The sequence below is a fragment of the Ziziphus jujuba genome, chromosome 8 (genome assembly GCF_031755915.1).
Source record: "Ziziphus jujuba cultivar Dongzao chromosome 8, ASM3175591v1".
Lineage (NCBI taxonomy): Eukaryota > Viridiplantae > Streptophyta > Magnoliopsida > Rosales > Rhamnaceae > Ziziphus > Ziziphus jujuba.
In genome coordinates this window covers 25,978,321-26,000,749 of record NC_083386.1, presented here as the reverse complement: position 1 = coordinate 26,000,749, position 22,429 = coordinate 25,978,321, and the positions used below count along the sequence as shown (strand labels likewise).

General features: G+C 35.1%; 1 protein-coding gene across 1 annotated transcript; it reads left to right on the top strand.

Moving 5' to 3' along the window:
- Positions 1–17,881: 17,881 nt before the first annotated feature.
- On the top strand, positions 17,882–21,566 carry LOC107423314 (uncharacterized protein At3g49055). Its single transcript, XM_025074397.3, has 6 exons — positions 17,882–18,187; positions 18,870–19,693; positions 20,026–20,102; positions 20,327–20,438; positions 20,536–20,652; positions 20,800–21,566. Coding segments are annotated over exons 1-6 (1,704 nt in total). The 5' UTR covers positions 17,882–18,186; the 3' UTR covers positions 21,373–21,566.
- The last annotated feature ends 863 nt before the right edge of the window (positions 21,567–22,429 follow it).

Below are 22,429 nucleotides of genomic sequence, written 5' to 3'. Positions count from 1 at the left end.
TATTTTGCTGGCATGTCGCTAGCTAGAATATTTTATGAGGGAACACAATTTATCCTCTGCCATGTAGACACATGAGATGTACAAGCTGTTAGTTTTAACTAGGTGCTGAGGTGGCTTTTCTGTTATAAAATAGTTAGTATGAGTCAGTTGAGAAGTTAGCTGTCATTTTAGTTCTAAAAGTTACTGGTGCGTAGTTTAACACTTGTATATAAGTTCTTTAATCAATGAATGAAAATACAAGAAAAATATTCCAAGAAAATTTCATTGTTTTTCTCTCTCTTTCTTTTCTCTCGTATTTTCTCTAAGTCTTCATACTGAACAGATTTCCTTGCTGTTCATCTTGTTCCTTAGTTCTTCTTCCTGTTTTATATTTTCTATATCATGGTATCAGAGCGGAGATTGTCGATCTAGTGAATACACGAATGGTAGAGTCAATCATGGATGTAATTGTGCACAAAATAGGAGATTCTTTGGTTACAGTTTCGCCTTTTCCAACCAGTATACAGAAGCTTGATAATGAAAATTTTTTAGTTTGGAAATCTCAGATCTTGCCGATTCTGAGAGGACACAAACTTGATAAGTTTGTGCTCATTGATGAACCAGAATTCATGAAGGTTTTTGTCTCCAATGATGCAGTGGTTATAGAAGAAAATTTGCTGAAATATTCTACCGAGCAACAAATCTGGATCTTACAAGATCAGCTTTTGTTAGGATGGCTGATTGCTGCAATTTCTGCTAAAGAGCTTGGTGATTTGATAGGATTGAGGACTTCATGAAGAGTTTGTGTAACAGCCCAGTACCACCCGCATCAAGATATTGTCCTCTTTGGCCTAGGGTTCACTCCCTTTCTCCCCCCTGGCCTCAAGGTTTTGTAAAAACGCGTCTTGAAGGGAGAGGTATCCACACCCTTATAAAGACCGCTTCGTGTCCCTCTCCAACCGATGTGGGATGTTATAGTTTGGGTCACAATTGAGGAGATCTATGCTTCTCAATCAGAGGTAGTGATGCTTCAGTTACGAACTCAGTTACAGACTATAAAGAAAGGAGGTATGAAGGTTATCGATTATTGTAAGAAAATGAAGAAGATTGCTGATCAGATGTCTGTAGGGGGATTTTTTGTGTCAAAAAAAGAACCTGTAATATATATTTTGACTGGTTTAGGGCCTGAATATGAGATGATAAGGGTCAATTACATAAGCAGGCCTCCATTACCAAGTTTACAAGAGGTAAAAACTTCCTGTCTCACTATGAAACTACAATTGAGCAAAACAATACAGTAGCTATATACAGTACTGCAAATCTTACCCCTGTGTTAAATAGTTAACTGCAACCTAGAAATAATACTTTTTCTTCATTCCAACCAAGAAAAACCTTTTCTGGAAGTGCCAGTTTATATACTGATAATGTTCATTCATATAATGATGCTTCAAATCATGAGGGAACTGGTTCTGGTAAGATGTATGTGCATGATTATCAAATGAAAGGAGGTTTTTATGATAGTAGAGGAAGAGGATATTTTGGACAAGGTAGAGGCATAGGCAGGAGTGGTAGGCCATGGAAGCCACAGTGTCAAATTTGTGGTTTAATTGGGCACCTTGCTAGTGTTTGTTATTATAGGGATTCAAACTCAGGGAATTCTGTGTTTCAAGGTCAAAATTATGGTTCTCAAGGTTCTTTTTCAGGAGTCAATCCAATGTTTCAGAATTCTCCTATGTCATCTGGTGTAAATGCTCATTTTACACAACTTTACAGACCTGGGTTTGTTAATCCTACATTATTCAATTCTGGTTCTCAAGGTCAATATCCTGTTGGAGTCTTTGGAAATATTATGACACCATATGTTAATCATGCATCTGGTGGTGGACAATTTGGTTTTGGTTTATCACTTAGCAATGCAGGGGTTATACACTCGGATGGTTTTTCTTTTCCTATAAATACTAATGCTCACTCAGGTCAAGCTTCTGCACATTTTACAGCTACTCCTGTGCTGGTTGGAGATCCAAATTGGTATTTGGATAGTGGAGCAACCAATCACGTAGTTTCAACTGGAGATAATCTATTGCAATAGATGGAATATAGTGGTAATAATAAACTGTTTGTTGGAAATGGTCAAGAGCTTGGTATTACAGGTGTACGTAATACACTTGTTTATTCGCTCACTATGAGATCTCACATCAGTTGGAAAGGAGAACGAAGCATGCCTTAAAAGAGGGCGTGGATACCTTTCCCTTGCGACCCATTTTGACAAAACCATGCGGGCTGGGCCCAAAGTGGACAATATCGCATGCGGGTGGACTGGGCTGTCACAGATGGTATCAGAGCTAGTACCCGGATCGGTGTGCCAGCGAGGACGCTGGGCCCTAGGAGGGAGGATTGTGAGATCCCACGTCGGTTGGAAAGGGGAACGAAGCATGCCTTAAAAAAGGGTGTGGATACCTTTCCCTTGCGATGCGTTTTGATAAAACCGTGCAGGCTAGGCCCAAAGCAAACAATATCGCATGCGGGTGGACTGGGCTGTCACACTCACTTATCCCAATTTTGCTTTGGCATTAAAAAGTGTTTTAGTTGTACCTCAGATAGCAAAGAACTTACTAAGTATTTCAAAATTGACCAGTGATAATGCTGTTACTGTTGAATTTGATGAGAATAATTGTTTCATTAAGGACAAACAGCAGGGGTAGTGGTGCTCAAAGGAACACTTGAAGATGGACTGTATAAACTACAAGTTCCATATCACATGTCTTCTTTAAAGCCTTCATGTATTGATACTCCACAAATTTGTCCACGAATTACAAATTTAAAAGTGCCAGTGAACACTGTTATGTGTGTGCTGTCAGGAGTTGCTTCCACTAACACCAGAGATGTAACACTCCGTCCCGAACCATGTCGGAAATTTTTGCACGTTGATCGAGGTTGACCGTTGACCGTTGATCGAAGGGGCCAAAAGTTGACTTTTTGACCCAGTTGGAATTCTAGGTTGACTAAGGTACCGTTACGGAGTACACGTTGGCACGAGTTCGTAGACTGGTAGCACGTTGAAAACGGAGCTACGGTTTGAAAGTTATGAGCAAAACAAGTTGAGGTCCAAACTGTCCAAGGGGTGCCGAGTTGACTTTTTATTCATGCAAGGTTGAGCTTTGACTCATGCATGGTTGTGAAGTGCTCGTCGATACGAGTCCGTAGACTAGCGGCACGTCTGATTTGGACATGTGGTTTGAAAGTTATGGACCTGTAGAGTTTTTCAAATACCGTATTATTTTAATATTCTTTTAATATTATTTTTAAACGCGTAACGATGTGCCACGTGTGACTTAATGAAGGTGACCATGTGTCACCATGTTGAGAAGCCACATGTCAACCGTGTGAAATATCAAATTTTTTTTTATTATTATTTTAAATAATAATATTTTTATTTAATTATTTTTATATATTTTATTTTATTTTATTTTATTTTTCTTTTTCTTTTTCTTTTTTCCCCACGTGGGAAAACACCCTTCTTTTTTCTTTTTTTTCTTTTTTTTTTTCCTTCTTCTTCCCCGAGTCACAAAACACACACGCAGTTTTTTTTTCTCTCCCGCCCGTCTCTCTCTCTCTCTCCTTGCTGCACTTTTTCCGGCCACCCATAGTCCTCACGCGCCGGCCAGCGTCCAAGCCCACCACCTCGCGACCTCAGCCACCAAATCTCCCGGCCAGCCTCCGCCGGACGCGCCTAGATCGGGCCGGCGAAGTCGCGGCGGCGAGGTGAAATTTTTCCGGCGATTCTCGCCGTTTCCGACCAACCCAGCCCATCCCATACCTCTATCCCACCATTTTCGACCCCTCTGAGTCCATTTCCGGGGTTATATTGCCCAAAATCCCCATCGTTTGAAATATCCCTCAAGTTTAAAACCGGCCGAAGCTTCCCGACCAAATTCCGGCCACCTCCAGCGGAATTGGGGTCGATGGAGACCGGATTTGTGATCCTCGTCCCACGAGCTTCGATTCGGTATATTATTCGCCTATTTTGGTTAAAGTTTGTGTTTGACCCCCTGGGTACGGGGTATTATTTACCCGATTAAAATATTAATTTATTTGACTGTCTGTGAATTGTGTTCTAGGAGCACCAGTGAGTCGTGGAATTGATCCCTGGGTGGATCATGGTTTAATTGCGTGCTCCAGGTGAGTGACCCACCTTCAAAAATTATTTTGGGTAATTAATTATGTTTAATTGGTATTTAAATTGATATTTAAATTATGCTAATGTGGTGTGATTTAATTATGGGTTATTGTGGTTTAATTTATTATTATGCATGAGCAAAGTGGATTTCGGTATTAATTGTACGTGGTTTTAAATAATGTTTTTCGGGCATAATTGGGTTAAATATTTTACAAAAATATTTATTTAAATTTTATAAATTATGCCCGCGGTATTTTTATGGTTGCATCTCATACTTCGAGAAAATTATGGTTTGTTGGTTATCAATGGTTCGTACCGGGTTATTGAATAAAAATATGTGGGATGGTAAGAGTGAGAATTTAATGTATTTCCCACGGTGGTTTTGGAAAAATGGTATGGTTGGTTAATAATGTTTATTTTTAGACGCACTCATACAGTATTGGTGTTCTGGTGTATGGTGTATGGACACGTGGTAGCACGCGGTTATTATGTGGTTTAGCGTGCGGTTATTACTTCACCCGTTGTTGCCATTGGACCGTGGGCAGGCAGGTTTATTGTTGTGCACAGCCGCCCCCCTCCTTGGCCGGGTGATGGTTTCAGCAGTGGTACTGTCGGGACGCCAAAGTGCCAGTTGCAGGTTTCTCTCTTTAAACCCCCGCCAGTCGGTGCTCAGGACGCTGGGTATCGGAGGGCATCACCGGTATATGGTGTGGTGCGTCGGTGTAAATTGCAATTAAAGTTTAAAACCCCAAAGGTGTTCAAAAAATTATTTACTAATTTATTACTGAATATTTATATTTGGGGTATTTATTTATTTATTTAATTGTTGTTTATTAAATTATTTGGTCCCTTGGTTTTCGGAAGGTACGAATATCGGGTTTTGTGAAAATGTTTTAAAAAGGGGAACATTTCAAACGGAGTGAATAGTGAGGGTTTTGAGAGAAATTATTACTTCAAATATTTATTTATTTATTTATTTAATTTTTCGGTATTGCTTAATTAAATTCCTTTATTTTTATATTATTATTATTAAAGGTGTACAGTAGATAGGGTCACTCACTGAGATTATTAGCATCTCACACTCTTAAATTCCGTTCCCCTAGGTCCAGGTTGGAGACGTTGATTGTCCGGGGCGAGCCCAACGTCTCAGTTCGTTGCCGAAGGTTCAAGAAGTTTTCTTCCCTTTTTCCTCTTCATCTGTATTGCTTCTTTATTTGTCATTTTATAAATTCCACATTTGTTGTATAATGCTCTGTATACTGTATTGGACGTGTAGTTGTTTTTATGCACTGAGTTGCTGTTATATTTTGAAGTGCTGTAAATTTGTGGAACCATTTGTAGTATTGTGGGAGGAATAAGGGGGTGAGTATAGAAGTGTGTTTTCAGTGCAGGTAATTTTTGGTTAGTCCATCCCTTAGGGGAGGCTCTGTCGGATTTTCCGTTGGAGGGTCCGGTAGGGTTTCCCTGGGATCAGGGCTTGTCTAGGGTTCCGGGGAAGGAATTCTGGACGGGTCCTGACAAGAGATCGTGATTCAGTTTGTAGTTCAAGTGTAGAATGTTTAGATTTTGGTTCAGATTTTGGTTGTAAGAAGCTTATTACTTGTTCTGGTTATGATAGTTTGTTAGTCCTACCAGTTAAGGATAGTCTCAATTTTCATGTTGCTAATAAAGATAGTCTAGATTTTGATGTTTTGCATCAAAGGCTTGGACATGCCTCAGTTAGAGTAGTTAATAAAGTTCTTTCCTTGTACAAAACTGATATGAATATCAATAAAGAACTTTCATTTTGTGAAGCTTGTCAATATGGAAAGGGTCAGTTGTGTACTTTTCCAGTGTCTTCTTTTAAGGCCAGTGCTCCTCTTGAATTGATACATACTGATGTTTGGAGACCTTTTTCTACTGTTTCACCAGAAGGTTTTCGATACTACATTCATTTTATTGATGATTACTCAAGGTATACTTGGATCTATCTTATGATAGTTAAATCTGAAGCTTTTGGTATTTTTAAACAGTTTCATGTCATGGTTGAGAGAATGTTTGATGCAAAGGTTAAGTGTTTATAGTCAGATTGGGGTGGAGAGTACAGATCCTTTCTTCCTTATTTGAAGAGTTTTGGAATAAATTTCAGACATTCCTGTCCCTACATGCATCCACAAAATGGAAAAGCTGAGAGGAAACATAGGCATATTGTTGAAGTTGGCCTATGTTTACTTGCTTAAGCCCACATGCCCTTGTTATATTGGTGGGAAGCTTTTAGTTCAGCAGTATATCTGATTAATAGGCTACCATCAAATGTTTTAAATTCTCAAAGCCTTTATCAGCTCCTGTTTCATAAAATTCCAGATTATCAATTTCTAAAAGTTTTTTGCTGTGCATGTTTTCCTTTTCTCAAACACTATAATGCTCAAAAGTTTCAGTTTCACATAGCTAAATGTGTTTTTGTTGGGTATAGTGCTGATCATAAGGGTTACAAGTGCTTGGATTCTACAGGCAAAGTGTATATAGCTTGAAGTGTTGTCTTCAATGAGAAAGAATTTCCTTTTGCTTATGGTTTTCTAAGGAATAATTCTTCTAAGCAGACTAGTTGTATTTCTTCAGAATGCTCTATTGCTTCCCTGCTTGTTTTTAAATGTTCTTGTCAAGGTTCTAACTCTAAATATCTACCTGCCGATGTGCCTATAACTCCTGTTTTGTCTACTAGTGATATTGGTACTTCAACTCCCTTCACATATGGGAATTCTTCAGAACCTTCTACTTTCTCACCAAGTTTGTCACATATTGCTGATATTCCAAGATCTGCGTCACATACTGCTGATACTTCAAGATCTGCATCTTTGCCGTTACACTCAAAAGACCAAATGCATATTAACACTAGTGATAACAGGACAAGTACTTTGGCTAATTCTAATTCAACTCATCCTATGCAAACATGTTCCAAGAGCGGAATTTTTAAACCAAAAGTTTATGCTATCCATCAGTTTTCCAATGTCCAACATGTTAGTGAACCTATGACAGTTCAAGAAGCTCTAACAGGTTCAAGGTGGAAACAAGCTATGGATGAAGAATGTGATGCTTTTGTAAGAAACAAGACTTGGTCTCTAGTTCCATATACTTCAGGAATGAATCTGGTTGGTTATAAATGGGTGTTTAGAGTTAAACACAATGCAGATGGCACCGTTCAACGACTTAAGGCTTGGCTGGTTGCAAAAGATTTTCATCAACAACCAGGTTTTGATTTTAATGAAACCTTCAGTCTTGTTATAAGGCCAACAACTATCAGACTTGTGTTAAGTATTGCTGTCACTCAATGTTGGCCAGTGAACCAGCTAGATTTTAATAATGCATTTCTAAATGGTGACTTGAAAGAGGTGGTTTATATGGCTCAACCTTAAGGTTATGAGAATTCACAATTGCCAACTCATGTTTGAAGGCTTAACAAAGCATTATATGGGTTGAAACAGGCTCCTCGAGCTTGGTATGACAAGCTGAAAAATGCTCTTCTAGATAAGGGTTTTCAGAATTTAGTTTCTGATCCTTCACTATTTGTTTTGAAAACCAAAACAGCTTACATATTAGTATTGGTATATGTTGATGACATTATAATAACTGGGTCTAGTCTTGCAGATATTGAACAGCTGATTTTTTAGCTCAACTCCCAGTTTTCCTTGAAGGACTTGGGAAACTTAAACTTTTTCCTTGGTGTTGAAGTACAAAGGAATACTAAAGGAATGCTATTGACACAAACGAAGTATATCAAAGATTTACTTCACAAAACAGGTATGAAGAATGCTAAAACTTCTCCATCACCAATGATGACCAATAAGCCTTTGAGTTTGACTGATGGTGACATAATGAACAAACTCGAAGTCTATAGAAGCACAATTGGTGCTTTGCAGTATTTAACAATAACTAGGCCAGATATTTGTTTTGCTGTTAATAAACTAAGCCATTTTGTCCAAGCTCCTACATCTTCACATTGGGAACCCTGTAAAAGATTGATAAGATTTCTTAAAGGAACTATGGATCATAGCTTGCAGCTTCGAGCTTCTATAAAACTTGCTGTTCATGGTTTTTCTGATTTTGATTGCGCTAGTGACAGAAATGATAGAAGGTCTACAAGTGGTTATGGCATTTTTGTTGGATCAAATCTAATCTCATGGAGTTCTAAAAAACAATCAGTGGTGGCTCGTTCTAGTACAGAAGTGGAGTACAGGGCATTGGCACATATCACCTCTGAGTTGTGCTGGTTACAGAACCTTTTTAAGGAATTACAGCTTTGTTTGCCAACACCAGTAGTTTGGACTGACAATTTAAGTGTAGCAGCTTTGGCGGTCAATCCAATCTTGCATCAAAGAACCAAACATATTGAATTGGAAATAGATTTTGTGAGAGATAAAGTGTTGGATAAGTTTCTTGAAATCAGATATGTTCCAACTAAGGAACAAATGGCTGATGTTTTTACTAAATCTTTAGGTACTTCAAGATTTTTGTATCTAAAGTCAGAATTGAGTATTGTTAATGCTATCTGATTTTTGTATTATTATCAAGACCCATCCAACATCCTTCATCGGAATCCTAGACAAGCCCTGATCCTAGGAAAACCCTACCAGACCTTCCAATGGAAAATCCGGCAGAACCTCCCCTAAAGGTTGGACTTACCACAATTTTCTTGCACTAAAAACACATTTCTATATATATACCGCCTTATTCCTCCACCTTATTACAATTTAATTCCACAAATTTGCAGCACTTCAAATGAATAATAGGAAATCAGTGAATAAATAATAAATAAATGTCCAAGACAGTATACCGAGCTTTATCGAGATACAATTGAATATGAAATTTAATACAATATAAGATAAAAAGAAATAATACAAGATAATGAAGAAAAGTAAGTAAGGCTCCTTGAACTTTCAGCAACAAACAAGACATTGAACTCGCCTCCGGACGATCAACGTCTACTAACCTGCCTCTAGAGGAATGGAATTTAAAATATGAGATGCTAATCATCTCAGTGAGTGACCCTAACTACGACACAATAATAATAATAATAATAATAATAATAATAATAATATAACGATAAAATGAACTTGATTGATTAATAATAAATAATCAAATAAATAGTAAGTAGTTGAAATATTGCTTTCTCTCCAAACCCTCACAGTTCACTCAGTTGGAAAAGTTTCCCTTTTAAAACATTTTTACAAAACCCAATAATTGTACTTCAAAAATCAAGGAATAATTAATTAAATAAATTATAAATAAAATACATTAAATTAAAGATCTAGAATGTATAATAAGAAACACGAATAATTTAATAACAATTATTAAATTGTACATAAAATGTCATAAATAGAATGGCATAAAACAAAAATAAACTCAGTATATAAATTATAAAATTTATTGTTTAAATCAATGAAATAATCAAGGAAACATTTTAATAGATTTTAAACCTCAATTTAAAATAGATAAAAGAATACAATAAAATTCATGTTAAAATCTCAAAATCGAAATAAATAATATCAACATGGTAAAATAAAATTCTAAAACACCAATTTAAAATAATTGATAAAAACATGAATAAATACATTTTAGAAAATATTAGTTTGAAATAAGCAATAAAACAAAATTAAATATGTTTAATTTTAAATACGATTTTAAAGCATCTTGGTTTGAAATTCGTATCGAGAAAATAACTTGACGCACCACACTATATACCAGTGATGCCCTATAATACTCAGCGTCTCGAGCACCATCTGGCGAGGGGTTAAAGAGAGAAACTTACATACGGTCGCTTCGGCGTCCTGACAATGCCGCTACTTAAATGGTCATCCCGGCTATGGAGGGAGGCGGCTTATAGCCAATATCAAACTTGCCTGCCCTCGGTCCAATGGCAACTCACGGGAGACATTATAACTTGTGCGCTCATCCACATACACAGTACAAAACACCAGTACTGTATGAGTACGTCTAAAATAAATAACCATATTATTTTAAAAATAATAATTTTTCCAAAACTCACTGTGAGAATCATACTATTTTTCAAATTCATAATCCCACATTTTTTTCTTTAATATTTCCAGCGTAAATCTATCAATATAAATTCCATTAATTTCAAATCCATCAATGAAATCAACAATAATTTAAACTAAATATTCCTTCAATTCCTCAAACTTCAAAATATAATTAAATCACATGATAAACATAACAATTATAAAAGGAAGTTAAAATCATAATTTCTTTTAATTCCCAAATATATTTTTTGGCACCCAAACATATATGAAAACAACATGCATTGGCAATATAATTTAGATGGAAATTTTCTTAATATCAAATACATAAAACATATTTTTCAAATATCTAATTATAAAATATTCCAATAACAAAATCCAATAATTATTAAATTAAACTTCAAATTCAAGAAAATTCTTAAAACCCAAAATATTTATAATACACAAATAATTTAATTTCCTTCAATTTTGACATAAAATTTCAATTAGAAATTTACTAAACAATTAACACATGAAATAAAATTTCCAAATATATAATCAACACAAAATATATACAATTTACCAACCCAAAATAATTTTGAAGGTGGGTCACTCACCTCAAGCACGTGTATCAATCGAGATCCTCTGCAGGATCAACTCCACTACCCACACGTGCACCTAAAATATTCACAACACACAAAACTAATTATTTTAATATTTTAATTGGGTAACTTCCAAATGGGTACTCGGGGAGCAAACACAAATGACAACCAAAATTTACGAGTGATATACCAAATCGAAGCTTGTGAAACGAGGATTATGGATCTGGTCTTACTTTTGGAAGATCGGATCCGAGGTGGCCGGAATATCGCTTGAAAACTCTCAGATTTTAGACCCTCGATTCTCACAATTTGTTAAGAATTGGGAAAAGTGACACCAGATTTGGGTTCAGGGGGTCAGAATTGGTGGAAAAGGATGGGCGGTGCAACTAGAAACTCATTGGAAAATCGATTTCCCTATGAGCCGTCGTGGTCACTGGAACGCATCACCGCCGGCGACTCGTCCGGTGGCCACTGGTCGTGATTTTAGGTGGAAAGGTAGATCGGGAAATGGGTGACTCAAAAGGACCAGCGGTGAGGCAAACGGAGGTCTGGTTTGGGAGAAATCGGCCGGAGAAGGAAATAGGCCGCTCGCCTGAAAACACCTTGATCTGGGCACATCGCTGACGATCTGGCCATGATTTTTGGCTGTCCGGCAGGTTTTGATGGGTGGGTCATGGTGGTTAGGCACGTGTACTGTTCTGATGGTGGGAAATGGGTGAACGGCGGTTGGCCGGTCCTTCCCCTTTTTCTCTCTCTTTCTCTATCTTCTTTCTCTCTCCTCCTTCCCCTTCTCTCTCCTCCCTCCCCTTCTCAACCAGTCAAAATGCCCATGGGTGCCACTGTGCACTCACGGGTGGGTCCACTTTTTGTGACACGTGGCATCATTGTTCCCACACATATAGATCCATGAATAGTAAATGCTATTTCGGAAAAACTTCACAGGTCCGTAACTTTCAAACCACATGTCCAAATCGGGAGTGCCACTAGTCTATGAACTTGTATCGACGAGTACTTTACAACCATATAAGATTCAAATCGAAATTCTACATAAATAAAAAGTCAAACTTGGCACTCTTGGACAAATTGGACCGCAACTTGCCTTGCGCATAACTTTCAAACGGAAGCTTCGATTTTGACGTGCTACTAGTTTATGAACTCATGACAATGCGTACTTTGCAGCAGTACTTCGGTCAACATGACATTCCACCGGGAACAAAAAGTCAACATTTGACTCCTTCTCAGTCAAACCCGATCAACCTTAATCAAATTTGAGAAATTTTCGGTGTACTTTGAGATCGGATGTTACATTACTGTTTACAGTAGTAAGGGGGAATGCTGTCTTTCAAACTCAAGTTGTCAGATTTGTATCAGTCAAATGAGTTTGAGGGGGAATATTGTAGGATCTGCCATGTAGACACATGAGGTGTACAAGCTGTTAGTTTTAACTAAGTGTTGAGGTGGATTTTTTGTTATAAAATAGTTAGTATGAGTCAGTTGAGTAGTTAGCTATCATTTTAGTTCTAGAAGTTACTGGTGCGTAGTTTAACACTTGTATATAAGTTCTTTAATCAATGAATGAAAATACAAGAAAAATATTTATTCCAAGAAAATGTCATTGTTTTTCTCGCTCTTTCTTTTCTCTCGTATTTTATCTAAGTCTTCTTACCGAATAGATTTCCTTGCTGTTCATCTTGTTCCTTAGTTCTTCTTCCTGTTTTATATTTTCTATATCATATCCTTACTTTTATTTGAGCTAAGGAAAATAAACAATGCAAATATGAAATGATCTTGAAATTGTAATGCTAAGTGTTGGTGTTCATTTGAAATGTAATTTTCATATTTGGAGATGATACTATTTTTGCAAATAATTATTCAAAGTAGTGATCTTTTTTATGGGAAGGCTTTCTATATCCTATTAATTATTTTATTCCAATAATTAGAGCATGCCTTTCCAATTGAAATGTTTGATTATTTATGATAGTTCTTTAATTTAGCAGGGGAGAATAACAGAACAGGCAGCTTGTGAATGTTATCTTGGAGTAAACAAGCCACTGAGGTCACTAAAAACTCAAAATGGAAAGAATTTGAAGAGGCAGTGAAGCAATGGAAGGAAAGAGAAAATATTATGGAGGCTATAAATATGCAAGGCAATTCAACTTCTCTCGTGAGTGCTAGTGGACATGATGATTTTCTCATGAGTGCTTCTGTTTTATTTGCATTTGCAGGAAGTCATGACAGATACACATATAGCGGCAGATGGCCACACGTACAAAGCTGAAACAATAAGAGGATGTTTGAAAAGTGGCCACGACACTTCTCCCAAGACAAATCTGAAACTTGAACATTGTAATTTGGTCCCAAACTATGCACTTCGCAATGCAATTCAAGAGTGGCAACTGCAATAATGGAAAAAATTGACTACTAGACTCTTTTACGGTTTATACCAATGTAATACTAGGCATCCCAGGATGTACAGGAATGGTTCTTTTTATTCCAAGATTAATAATAGATTACCATTTTATAAGATATGTGTTACGAAAATATGACAAGAACAATAGCAATGGAAGAATAAAAACAAAAACATACATATAGATTTACGTGGAAAACTTTTGACAGAAAAAAGAGAGGCAAAACTTTTATTGAAAAGATTGGTATAAGAGGTGAGTGAATAAAATGGCTAAAAAACTCAATACAGCCGAAAAACCCCAAAAGCATAAATATATATTGTACGGAATAAATCTAAAAATTTGATAAAATAAATTTCATTAAACGGGTTGCACCGTGAACTTTTCGGATTGGTTCAATAAGAATTTGAGTTACCAACTCTAACAATAAGGTTTGTAAGAATGCAAAATATATGAAAGTTTAAGCAGAATTTAGAAATTGCTATTGAACATAAAGGGCTTCTGCTTATGGTTTGGATAGAATAGAAGCATGCAAAATCTTTTTTGGGAAAAAAAAAAGAGAAAAGAAAAAAAATGATAAAAAAAAGTAATACACTTTTTAATCAAATAATGCAAAAAAAGATATAAAACCTTTATATTCATAGAATGTTGTATAACTCTATAGTTAAAATAACAATAAATATTCTTCTTAATCAATCCCCACCACAAAAAGTGATAATGTGCAAGTGGAAACTGATTGCATGGATTTGTTTAGAGGTCTTTTCATTTAGTCATCGCAAGGTCGTAGATTTAGTTTTTGCGCGGTTCTTTTAATTCATGTACTTTCCATATTGGTGTCTAGAGTCATAAACAAGGTTAGGCGCTTTATTGTTTGATAATTTTAGTTTCGTGTACTTCTGCCTAGATTCATGAACAAGGTTAGGAGCTTTATTGTTTGATAATTTTAGTTTGCATGGTTCTTTTAATTCAAGTACTTCCTTTTGGTGCCTAGAGTCATAACAGGGCAGCGCCTCTTCCATTATATTCGACCTCCCACAAATCAGCCTGAGCTGGATCGTTTTTTGATTCACCACCAATTAAAAATTTTCCTTTTGACAAACTCTCTCTCTCTCTCTCTCTCTCTCTCTCTCTCTCTCTCTGTGTCTCTTTGTCAAGGATATCCTATTCAAAGTTATCTATGACACTATTAGAGAAAGAGGCTCACTTTTAAATTCTTTGTGAAAAAAAAAGGAAGAAAAGGAAGATTAATTAAATTCTTTGTGGATTGTATTTTGTGTTAGAATATTTTCAAAATAGTGAAAATGGTAATTGGAAAATGTAAAGGTGTCTACCTAAAAGATGTATCTATTTGATCTGGGTAAGTATTGTAAGGATGCAGCTATTATGGATGGGTGTGTTTATTAAAAGATGCAATCCAACTATAATTGGGTGCTTTGGCAAAATATATATAACCCAAATGAATGCGTATAATAATTTGAATGGGTGTATTAACTAAATGACGCACAACTTTTGAATGAAAAGTTGTTGTCAAGAGATACAACTTTTGAATTAAAAAAAGTTAATATTCTAGAGATGCCATTACATCCCATTTAAGTTTTTTTTTTTTGTTTTTGTTTTTGTTTTTTTTTTTTTTTTTTTGGATCGCACATCCCATTTAAGTTGGGCCAGCCTCTTTCTGAACCAAAATGAAAGGTTGTCAAGAAGGCTATCAATAGGATCAAAATGGTCATTTGAAGACATATTTAACCAATTGAGAAATCTCGCTTCTTCTCATTTTCTCATACGTAAACAAAATATATATTATCATTATTTTGTAACAAAATTCCTATATATTGTTATATTGCAGAAACAATATATAGAACTTTGGATGACTTACTACATCAAAGATATTTGGGGTTGCAACGCAAGCATACATTCAAAGCTTCATTGTATCTTGGAGGTGTATTTGCAACTTTAGTGTATCATTCAATTGGTGGAGGCAAATAACATCTTTAGTGACAATGTAACACGCCTTGAAGCATATTAGAAGATTTAAGTTTATTTATTTTTTTGGTACTTTTCCAACTTCTATACATCATCATATATATGTATACATATATATATATATATATATATATTTTTTTTTTCCCCTAATCAGAAATGGTGGTAATTTTAAGCGATGACAAAAGAATTTGCATCTTCTGCTTGCTAGTCTCAATGTGGTTTATGTGCTTACTACAACAAAACCTGAAGAAAGAGAAGATGCGACATTTGCTGAAACTGGAGCACATAAAAAATGGGAGCAAGATGATTATATATGCGAGGGAAATATTTGTAATGCAATGTCTAACAATCTTTTTGATGAATATCATAACGAAGCAATGGCCAAGGAGATATGGGATTCTCTAGAAGCAAAGTACACATTGGAGGACTCAACAAGTAAGAAATTCTTGGCTTCTAAATTTTTTCATTGTAGAACTGTCGATGGTAGACATGTAGTAGTACAATTTCAGAAGGTCTTGTATATTATTTCTCAGTTTCTTCAACATAATATGAATATGGATGAGTCTATTATTGTTTCTTCTGTTATTGATAAACTCCCTCCTTCTTGGAAAGACTATAAAAGAAATCTTACACATAAAAAAAAAAAAAGGATGTTACTCTTGAAGAGTTGGACAAAATCTTCACACATAGGAGTATAATCTTGAGGAACAAGCCATGATCACCTCTAAAATCAATATAGTAGAGGAAGGTAAAGAGGACAAAAAGTCTTAAAATCCCAAGAAAAACAATAGAAAGTTTGATTCTAATAAAAATCAAAATAACAAGAAAAAGAAAGGCACATGTATCATCATTGCAGTAAGCCTGGCCAGTATAATCTATATCAAAATTTGTGGCTATGATATTTGAGATTATTGTACTTGAAGATAATGAGGCACGGTGGATAGATTCGGGTGCAGCAAAGTATGTGCGCAAAGACAGAAGCCTTTTTATTTCATATGAAGCAATAGATGATGGAAGTTTACTTTACAAGGAAAATTCATCTATAACAACTGTTAAATGAAAGGGTTGAATTAACTTCTGACAAAACTTTAATTCTTACTGATGTGTATCATGTAAAGGCATGTTCAAACTCAATATCAATAATAATAATATTTCGTTTGCTTATATGATTGACTCTTTATCTTTAAGGCATAATCATTTAGGACATGTTAACACTAAACGATTGCAAGACATGACTAAATTAAAATTGATTCCCATTTATAATCATGACAAGATTGAAATATGTATAATATTTCCACAAACAAAAATCACAAAACTCCAATTAAATACATAGTGATATATATGACATGCATAGTACACTTGCTAGAGGAGGCAAAAAATGTTTTGTGACCGTTATTGATGATTATTCAAAATATTGCTATGTATATTTGTTACGTACTACAGATGATGTTTAATCTAGATTTAAAACTTACAAAAATGAGGTAAAATTTTTCGTGATACTAAGATTAAATGCCTTAGAAGTGATAAAGGAGGGGAATATTATTTTCCTGATTTTTGTGAATCTATTGGTTCTGTGCATAAAACTTCTCTTGCATGTACACCATAACAAAATGACATAGTTGAGATGAAAAGTAGAACACTTACTGAAATGGTAAATGCTATGCTTTGTAATTCTAGTTTAAGCAATAGTTTTTGAGGTGAAGCGTTATTAACTGCTTGTCATATTTTAAATAGAGTAGGCCATAAAAAAGACTATAATTACTCCATAAGAATTATGGAAAAAGAGAAAGTCCAATCTCTTATATTTAAAAACATGGGATTGTAAGGCTATTGTAAGATTATTACCTGAGCCTTAAAAAAAATAATAACAAACCATGGGCAAAAAGGTATTGAATGCAGATTCCTGGGCAATGTTGAGCATAGCAAATTTTATAGATTCCTAGTTATTGAACCTTGTTAACTTGCATACGAAGACTTCGCTATGTGGCATCCAAGATATTGATATGCAAGGCCAATTTCTAATCGAGTAGGCAAGACCAATCCTTGGTCAAGTAGACTAGATCAATTCCTGGTCGAGTAGACAAGACCAATTCTTATTCTAGTAGATGAGGCTAAGTTCTGGTTGACAGACGATACCAACACCTGGTGTGTCGACTGATCTAGTTAACTGGCATCAGCACTATATTTACTAATTTTGAAGATGAACGGTTATGATTGTGCCACGTGTTTTGAGCATTCTTCCCACAATAGTTGTATTATAGTTAAAATAGCATTAAAATATTTTTCTTAATTAATCAAGATTAATTCAGGTCCTGCCCCAGAAAATAAAAATAAAAAAAGGTTGCAACCAAACAGAACAAGTGATAATGTGCAGGTGGAAACTGATTGCATGGATTTGTTTAGAGGTCTTACATGTTGTCCGCAAGCTTGCAGCTGGAGGTAAGAAGCTTTATTGCTTGAAAATTTTAGTTTGCGTGGTTCATTTAATTCATGTACTTTCAATTTTGGTGCCTAGAGTCATAAACAAGGTTAGGAGCTTTATTGTTTGATATTTTTAGTTTGCGTGTACTTTTCATTTGGTGCCTAGACTCATAAACAAGATTAGAAGCTTTCTTGTTTGATAATTTTAGTTTGCGTGATTTTTTTAATTCATGTACTTTCCATTTGGTGCCTCGAATCACAAACAAGGCAACCTCTTCCATTAAATTGGAGTCCCACAAACCAGCCGAAGCTACATCGTATTTTGTTTCACCACTTTTCAATAATTTCCTTTCGACCCAAAAAAAAAAAAAAAAAAATACAGAGCGAGCGATAAAAGGTCCCGTGCCAAAGCCAAAGTTCCCACCATACCCATCATTTCCATCACTTCTTTGACGGGTAGTTCTGAAACTCTCTCTCTCTCTTTCTCTCCAACTTTGTTAAGGATATCCTATACAAAGTTATCGATAACACTAAGAGAGAAAAGGGACTCACGTTTAAATTCTTTGTGAAAAAAGGAAGAAAAAGAAAATTGGCTTGTGTCAGGGCGGCTCAACCTGTTTGGAGGAAAAAGTAAGGCCTATATAAATTTTCTTTAAAAAATAAAAATAAAAATTCAATTTATATATTTGTTTTGGGATAATTATATGTTAGTACCCTCTAAAATTATATTATTTTGTTTTGGGGCCTATACAATTTATTTTTTTACACCCAATATTTTACTTTCAAAATTATTACGAACAAGTCTAAATCTATTAAAGTTAATAGAAATTATTTGAAAATCGCACTTTAATACTGTTTACCCCCCTTTTTTTTTATGTCGACTTAATAAGCTTGTCTATTTATTAAAAAAATTAATTAGAGGTACTTATGGATATAATTTCTTGATTGATTCTAATATAGAAGTTTAAAGAAATTAATAAGTCCCTAAAAAAACTTTCCGTGTTTCCAAAAAACAAAATTACTATAATATGAATTTCATCAATAAAAAAAAATACACATACAGTAAAATACCATAAATGAATGTTAGCTAAATAAATAATTTCGCTAATTAAATAAAAAAATTTGATCTCAACTCGGACCAATGTATTAAATGTATAAAATAACAAAAATGTTTTTAAATCCTTTAAAACCCATTAAATATATAAATTAATAATTAAACTAGTTAAAAATAAATAATATATATAAATATTTGCAATAAATAATATATCCTGTATTGTAATTCTTCATTAAATTTTTTTATTTGTTTATTAAGTGGGAGAGAACCAGAGTAAAATTTATAAAGAGAAAGTCGAAAGCTTGGAATCTGCAAAGAAAAAAAGTGAAGAAAGAATTGAAAGCTTGGAACATGCAAAGACAGAAAGTGAAAAGAGAATTGAAAGCTTAGAATCTGAGAATGAAAAAAATGAGAAAGAAGTGGAAATTTATAAAGAGAGAATCAAAAATTTGGAATCTGCAAAGGAGAAAATTGAGAAAGAAGTGGAAACTTATAGAGAGAAAATCAAAAACTTAGAATCTGCGAAAGAAAAAAGTGAGAAAGAAGTAGAAATTTATAGAGAGAGAATGAAAAGCTTGGAATCTGCAAAGGAAAAATATGATGGATTTCTGCTAAAACTCTTGAAATCGCTTCGTTTGACAGAGGAGAGATTGGTTAGGATCATCAATAACATTGTTGACAATGAAAGGATTGAAAATTATACAAAAGAGAGTGATGGGTTGGAATTGGATGGAGAACTGAAGGTGGTTTCAGACGAGTTAATGGCGGTCACAAAGCTTACGAAAATGGCTGAATTGAAAGTGAATGAGTATAAAGAATCAAGGAAGAGGGAGAAGAGGGGATTGGAGAGCAATGTATTGAGTTTGACAGAAGAGAATAGGATTATTTATAGTTTGCTTAAGACTGCTTTGGTAGAGATGGAGATTGCGGAGAAGATCTTTAGAAGGTTGAAGGGGAACATTGAGCAGAAAAGGGTGGCCATTTTGCAGATTGCAGAAAGTGGGTTGCTGCAGAAAGTTGGGTTTGAGAGTGTTGGGACTAAGTTAGATAGTAGCGAGGGTGAAGAGGAGGTTGTTAGCCTGGTATGTTCTGCTTCTGTTCCTTTTTTACTTGTACCATTTTTTGTTGTTTAAGCTAAATTGGCTAAAAGAAAAGAGTGCCTTAAATTGCTGTTGGAATGAACTTTTATATTGCAATTTACCAATTGTGTTTCTAACTAGTGATGAAAAGCAACTCTTCTTTTGGGAAGGAAAAAAAAAAAAAATTTTTTTAGAGTAAATTTGTAAGTTTGTCATTAAGTCATTAATGTTTTTTAGTGCTTTGATGCTCGTATCTGTGTCTGTTTGTCTTAGTTTGTTTTGGCAAATAGCAAATCTCTGAGCTTTGTTCTGTTATTTGTAATTGTTCTTATCAGGCATCAACTGTGGAGAGGATAATGAAGAATTTAAACACTGAAATCACTCAATTGAGGAGATCTTTGGAAGAATCTAGGTATTTCATTATCAAACTATGATCACTCAGTTATGAAAAAGTATTTTAATATAAAAAAAGGTAAAAAAAGGCAGAAAATATGTTATTTTATAGAATGAGTAAAACAATGAAAATATTGAAATGTGATAAAGCTCTCTAAGCGCAAAAACCTGCTCCATTGAACCTAGTTATAATTAGTACATTTTGAGTGGTTTTCTGTTACTGAATTGCCGACTCTTTGCTAGGTCAAACACTGAGAACCTACAGAGTCTTACAGAGAAACAAGCTCAAGATATTGCTGAAAAGATGCTATATATCAAAGAGTTGGAAGATAGAGAGAAAAAGTTGGCTCAAAATGTAGTCATTTCAATTGCTAAGAAATGTTATGTTGGTTTACCCTGCATTCCAGTTCTCCGTTTCTTTCTTACTTATTCCCTAATTTTATGAATGCAAGGTTGAGGAACTCGTGACGAAAATAAAAGAAACTGAAGCAGAGGTTGGTAAATGGAGGGAAGCTTGTGAATTAGAAGTTGAAGCTGGGAAACGTGAGATTGAAGAACGTGACAAAGTGGTAAAAATAAATTTATCCCTCTTTGGTTTGGGTCTATTTGTTACACAAACACACACATATATATATAATCTTACTCCCCTCCCCCCCCCCCCCCTTTTTTTGGTACTAATTCTCAAAAATTGGTTGCTCACATTTCTGTTTTATTAGGTTGCGATTCTCAGCCAAGAACTAGAAAAAACAAAGACTGCTTTGGACATATCAAATCGCAAATTAAATGAAAAAGAAGAACTTGCAGCTGCTGCCATGGCTGCCCAGTCAGCAGCAGATAAGTCCCTGCAACTGGCTAACAGCACAGCTGCAGGACTCCGCAAGCGGGTAGAAGAGCTGTCAAAACAATTAGAAGAAGCAGAGAGCCGAGACCGGAACAGACGCAAGGCCAGACACATATGTGGGCCATGGGGAGCACTCAAACTGAGTACTGCTACAATGAAAAATAAAGTGAAGAATGTAAGGAGGATGCTGTCAAAATGCAAGCCTTGGCGAGCACTCAAACTGAGTACTGCTAAGAAGAACAATAAAGTGAAGAATGAAAGAAGGATGCTGCCAAAATACAAGAAGGATGCTGTCAAACTAAGTACTGCTACTATGAACAATAGAGTGAATAATGCAAAAAGGATGCTATCAAAATGCAAGCCTTGGCGAGCACTCAAACCGAGTACTGCTACTATGAATAATAGAGTGAAGAATGTTAGAAAGATGCTGTCAAAAAGCAAGACTTGATCGATTAATGTCTGAAACTCTATAATTTATTTCAATTCTTTCTTCTTATGAAACTTTAGTTATATTTGTACCTTATCTTCAATTTATTTTCTTTTGTACGCTCACATTTAACTAGGTTAGTGGAATTTCTTCTAGTTGATTCAAAAAAATTATCTCAATAAAATTGCCTAAACAAAAAATATTTCCTTGAGGATGCTTGTACTCTTGAAGCGTTCTGGAGATTCTTCACAAAGTTCAAGGATGGACGATACTTTCTTCTCTCCAATACCCTGTAAGAAAGACAAATCTCAAATCACTTTAGATGTAAAGTATTAAAAATCCTGTATAAGAAGAATAAATGTGCTTGTTAATTTCTCACCTTTAATCTTTTCAATTCTTCCCTATAGATAAGAAACAAAGGAAAAGAAAATAAGTTCATACAATTACAATAAAACTTAGCGTGGAAGAATTCTAGGAATGAAACTTTTAAAGAAAGAACGGTTAGATGAAACATGAAACCTTCACTCCAGAACTGACTGCACATCTGAATGTTTCCCAAGGACTATTAAAATTAGCAGAATCCTATCTATCAATATTTTTTGTTATTCTTTGATCAACAATAAAAAGCAATCAGAGATAAGATGGAAGAGAATGAAATGCCCGTAGTGGTCATTAGAGGGCTTCCTTCTGAACCTAGAAAACATCCGAAAAGAACTGCTACAGAACAACCGAGAAGGGGCAAAAAAACTATAAGTAGATACATAATTTCGACTGTGCTAAATCAACCCGAAATCAGATATTTACACTTTGATCAACCATTTTTGGTTCCCTAATGTCAAGGGGGACTAAAACATAAGATGAAGCATCATTCTGATCTGGCATCTTAACACAGGGTGGAGTTGCAGAATATAGAGATTTCAGGTTCTTTAATATTTCCAGTAGTCTTGCACTGAGCGGTGGCAACCCTTCTTCATCGAAATGTTGTTTTCCTTTTCACTATTTTGACCTATAACATGAGAGAACATGTCCAAAAGAAGAATTACGTTATATAAGTTCACATCTCATTGTATATAAACTC